Here is a 5,406-nt window from a genome sequence, read left to right as displayed (position 1 = left end):
AAAGGCTTCAGGCCCTTGCTGTAGGTATATTCAGGGGTTTCCCATCAGCTGCAGGATGGTATTAGATACTGAGAGAATTGAGACTAAAACCCAGGAGAAAGGTCATGGGTGTGGGGTAGTGGAGGGGAAGAGTTTAACAAAAGCATTATGAGTTTTCTTCAATGTCTTTGAGCAATTCTGTTTATTATTTACACAGATATCAGAGTTGGGCAATGGTAGGTGTTTTTTTTTGAGATGTCCTGAATAGATACGCTCCGGGAATGGGTGAACCAGAGTAAGGGAGCCATCCAGGTCACTGATCACAGTGCTGCTATCTGAACCTGGTGAAAGGTCTGGCGCTAGCTGCTCAGAGCTGAGGGTTAATCCTGACTAAAGCCTGGGTAAGGATAAAACAGATCTCTGCCAAGTGAGGGACCTTATGCATTGGCCTGAAGCAGTGCGATTGAGACTGAGGAGAGAGCCGCTAGGGTTAAAGGTCACTCAGTGCAACCCCTCTCCTGTCCCCGAGCAGTAAGCAGGGCGATGCTGAGAACAAGTGCAGTACTGCATGAGATTCAAACAGAAGGGCATTCAGTGTTAAAGGTCAGCTATGGCCAATAGTTGCCTGGGTAAATGCCATTATCCAGCGTGTAGCTCTCCGGGTGAGGAAATGTCTATTTTTCAGTTTTGTTGCTCTCTGTTGCTGCTGGTTTTGTCTGCACTTGGTTAAAGCTGAACTTGGCCTTGAGTCCTTTGGTAGTAGCACGCATAATCTCCATCAGCCCTTTGTCCAGCAAGTAGCCCTCAGAGTCACACTCAGGGTTCTCCTGGCCAACGACAGCCTCTGTTGCGATACTGAGGTAACGCAGTCCAGTCAACACACCGAGCTACACACACGCACACAAAATAAACAAGATCCCAAAAATCAGACAGCCACAGTACAGTAGGAAAATCAGCAAGGTCATTCGAGAGGCTGGGATCTAGTCAGTTTCAATTTAAGGTAATCTGATGGCATGCAGCAGTAATCAAGTGGGGTTTATTACGGATTAAACAGCACCATTTGTTTGCGATATGGTCAGATAGGATCTCTGCAAGGTCAGGAGCATCTCACTGAATTTCCCAGTGACTCAGATGCAGGAATGGAGACTTCCACTGGCTTGTTTACAGATGACTGTAACTTAAAGTGCATAACGAATTATGGAAATGGGGATAGAAATCGAGAGAATTATAATAGGACATAGATAGATTCAGAGTGCGGAATCCTATTTCAGCAAGTAATTAAGTAGGCAAATGGGATGCTGTCCTTTATTACGAGAGGAATTGAACATACAAATAAGGATGTTCTTTTCAGTTATACAGGACATTGGTGAGACCATTTCTCAAAATCTGTATGCAGTTTTGGTCTCCTTGTGTAAGGAATGATGTGAATGTGTTGGAGGCAGTTCAGAGAAGGTTTCCTGGATTGGTTCCTGGAATGAGCATTTTTTTTCAATCATTCCTTGTATATGGGCACTGCTGGCTGAGCCAGTATTTATTGTCTGTCCTTAGGTGCCCCTGGAGAAGGTAGTGGTTAGCTGCCTTCTTGAATCAGTATAGTCCATGTGCTATAGTGACAGCCAGAATGCTATTACTGAGGGAATTCCAGGATTTTGGCCCAGTGCCTTTGAAGGAATGGTGATATATTTCCAAATCAGGGTGGTGGGTGGCTTGGAGGGGAACTTGAGGGGGTGGTGTTCCCATGTAGCTGCTGCCCTCATCCTTCTAGATGGAAGTGGACGTGTGTTTGGAAAGTGCTGTTAAAGGGGGCTTGGAGGATATCTACAGTGACTCATTTGATGCTACACACTGCTGCTACTGAGCGTTGGTGGTGGAGGGAGTGAAATGCTTGTGGATGTGATGCCAATCAAGTGCTGCTTTGTTCTTAAAGGTGTAAAGCTTCTTGAGTGTTGTTGGAGCTGGCCCCATCCAGGGGCAAGTGGGGAGTATTCCATCCCACTCGTAGATGGTGGACAGGTTTTGGGGAGTCAAGAGGTAAATTACTTGCTGCAGGATTCCCAGTCTCTGACCTGCTCTTGAAGCCCCTGTGTTTATACGGCTGGTCCAGTTCAGTTTCTGGTTAATGGCAGATTCAGTGGTGGTAATTCCAATGAATTTCAAAGGGGGACAGTTAGATTCTCAATTGCAGAAGATGGTCAGTGCTTGGGACTTGTGTGGCCTGCATGTTATTTGCATCTCAACATCCCAAACCTGGGTATTACATTAACAGGAACAGATCTTCCTGTTGTCTTGTGAGGAAAGGTTAGACAGACTGGTTGTGTTTCCCCTGGAGTTTAGAACAGAGATGGATGACTTGACTGAAGCCATAGAGTCATACAGCATGAAGACACCCTTCGGTCCAACTTGTCTGCGCCGACCAGATATCCTAAACTGACCTACTCCCCATTTGTCAGCATTTGGCCCATGTCCCTCTGAACCCTTTAAACATAGACAGGTTAGTGTGAGTGAACAGGTGGCAGATAATATTTGAAGTAGAGTTGATATATTTTTTGTCAGGAGAATGCACCAATATGAAGATAAATTCTGAAGAGGTGTATAAGAGTTTGACACAAATCATGCAGAATGAGTGCACAGCTATGGAAGATAATCAAAACCTGCACTGAGAGGTTAATAGTAGGACTCAACTAGCAAATAGAGAGAAATAATTGCCTCTAGTAGGGGCCAGAATGAGGGAGATGGTCAGAGAGCACTGCCATATACACAGGGCAGTGGGAATCTAGAACCATCGCCCCACCAAGCCCTGCAAGAAACTGCTGCCAAAGACAGCGGTACGTTGAGAATATCTACACCGAGCTTTCAGGCAGGGCATTGAAGTTCGGTGTAGATATTGCAGGTATACAGAAAATAAAATCTTTGATGGCCAGCCAGGGCCTGAAAAGCCCCCAGAAAAGTCTGCCAGAGGTCAAATCTCCAGTTTGTGAACCTGGGAGTACAAATAGTGGTGCTTATGGAAACAGTCATTAAGGAGCAAGAATTTACATCTCACCAGCTCACTTTGAGAAGTGGAATTCAATCTTTGAAAGTGTGACGAGTAAAATGACCCATGGACCTGTTGGAATTGTCAGAATGACCCAACCATGCTACATCCCTTTAGGAAGCCAATGTGGCTCACCAGATTCCATGCTTAATTCATAACTGCTCTCTGACACTGGGTCAAAGACACTTAGGTGGATAGGCATTAAATGCCACCCTTACCAGTAATAGCCATGCCGTGGTAATAATTGGAAGAAAATCTGTAAACGTCATTGTGACTGAGTGACTGAATGGATAGACTTGTCTGTGACCTTTACCCCTCCCTCACCCAAACCCACCCTGTGATGAATATTCATCTCAAACAGCAAGAATTTCAGAAACCCATGATCACTCTGGATTACCTGCCGAACAAGATCTCACCTACACCAGTCGTCATCCCTCACTTTTCTAAACCCCAGTGGCAGCAAGCCCAGTCTGTCCAACCTTTCCTCACAAGACAACCCACTCATTCCAGGTATCATTCCAGAAAACCACCTTCAGTCTATTCACATCCTTCCTTAAATAAGGAGACCAAAACTGCATACAGTATTCAAGATGTGGCCTCACCTCTGCCCTGTATAACTGAAGCATAACATCCGCACTTTTACATTCAATTCCCCTCACAATCTGCCTTCTGAAATACGAGAACAGAAATTGCTGGAAAGGCTCAGAAGGTCTGGCATCTCAGCACATGTGGACAGAAATCAGAGTTAACATTTAGCTTCAGAGACCCTCCCTCAGAACCCTGCCCTGCCTTCTAAAGTACTTGCTGCTCCTGCACACTAAGGTTTTGTGTCTCAAACACTAGAACATTTAGATCCCTCTGCACCTTGGTATTCTGCAGTCATTCTCTGTTTAGGAAGCACTCTGCTTTTGTTATCCTTCCTGCCCTCAACACCCCACCACCATTCCCCCCCACCCACCAGACATACCCAACTGTTGGCCAAACGTACTCTCATTGGGAGTAAGACAGTCAATGAGACTTCAACATTGCATTGTAAGATTTGGAAAGCTTTCCCTTGTCTTATCCTGTGGTTCCATCTGAAGCAAGATCCAGAAATGGGTCACCCTCTTATCCTTATGACAAAGCCCCACCTGTCAGCTGCCAGGCTTGGAATGACCACAGTGAGAGTGGTCCTTTCTGCACTGGTTCAGAACAAGCCAGGGCCCCTACGCAGCCAAGCTCTATCACTATCACCAGCATCAGTTCCCGAACAAGGGGAGCTGCACCCGAAACATTAACCCTGTGTCTCTCTCCACAGATGTTGCCAGACCTGCTGAGGGTCTCCAGCTATTTCTGTTTTCGTTTGTCTGTATCACTGGGGCCTCGGTACAAATCCCTTGTGGAGAGACACAGACAGCTCTTCACATTACTGAGAGATCCCTCTACAACTTAGTCACAGAGTAATGACGTTAAACCCAGCAAGTGGGGAGGGGATCACTTGGTTCTAGGTATTTGTATTCATTAATGACAGTAAATACGGCCAGTGGCAAAGCATGATGGGGGAGAGGTCAGCATGCCAGAGGTGGACAACAAGAGTGCAAGCATCCAGGGAATAGATCCTCACAGTGCCAGTCTTCTCCTGGGGGATAAGACATGGGTACAGAGGTAGGCCATTTGGCCTATCAAGTCCAACCTGCCATTCAAAGAGATCATGGCTGATCCTCCATTCCTCTTCCAGGTGATGGTGCCGCTATTCACTACCCCAGGGGAAAGCAAAACTCTGATGGACAGTGTGTGAGGATGTGGCCTGGCTACACAGGGGAGGGCAGCTCTTACCTGTGTGACATAGCAGAGCAGCACGCTGGTCCCAATGGTCGCCATCATCCCTGTGTAGTAACTGAGCAGAGCCTCTCGACATCCTGTCATCCACAAGTTCAGTTCCTCTGTCTGAAATTCGTAGTTGAAATGTGCAGAGTTATTGGTGATCTGACGCTGAATACAGGGCCGGGGAGAGTTTGGGTTGCAGCAACTGAAGGGGACGCCATCGATCAGGTACCTGCCATCCACGTTGCTCTTAATGCGACTGGAAACATATCCAAAAATGTTAGATCATGTGGAGGGAGGGCCTACTCATTATACAGACTTACATAGGATAGATCACCCCCCACCCCCCCGCTCCCCGTAGCAGGCCGTTCACCCCACCCACCCCTTGCTGGTGTGTGTGCTCCTCCCATTTTTCATTGTGTAAACTTACCATAGAGCCCTATCCTCCTTTCTCCCTCACTTACCATACAGCCCTGTCCTCCTTTCTCCCTCACTTACCATAGAGCCCTGTCCTCCTTTCTCCCTCACTTACCATAGAGCCTGTCCTTCTTTCTCCCTCACTTACCATAGAGCCCTGTCCTCCTTTCTCC

At 46.9% G+C, this 5,406-nt stretch overlaps 1 protein-coding gene across 1 annotated transcript in view; it reads right to left on the bottom strand.

Annotated features, from left to right (window-relative positions):
- Window positions 1-550: 550 nt before the first annotated feature.
- Window positions 551-5,406, bottom strand: part of LOC109920396 (RDS/peripherin-like protein xRDS35) — a 7,736-nt gene continuing 2,880 nt past the window's right edge. The window contains exons 2-3 of the mRNA XM_020520429.2: window positions 4,829-5,075; window positions 551-866 (exon numbers count right to left, since the gene is read on the bottom strand). Coding sequence (XP_020376018.1) covers window positions 654-866; window positions 4,829-5,075 — 460 coding nt within the window. The 3' untranslated portion in view covers window positions 551-653. The remainder of the gene's footprint in view (window positions 867-4,828; window positions 5,076-5,406) is intronic.

The sequence above is a fragment of the Rhincodon typus genome, chromosome 43, assembly GCF_021869965.1.
Source record: "Rhincodon typus isolate 14 chromosome 43, sRhiTyp1.1, whole genome shotgun sequence".
NCBI classification, from domain to species: Eukaryota; Metazoa; Chordata; class Chondrichthyes; order Orectolobiformes; family Rhincodontidae; genus Rhincodon; species Rhincodon typus.
The sequence above is the reverse complement of the archived record's forward strand: the minus strand, read 5'-3'. Positions and strand labels throughout refer to the sequence as shown.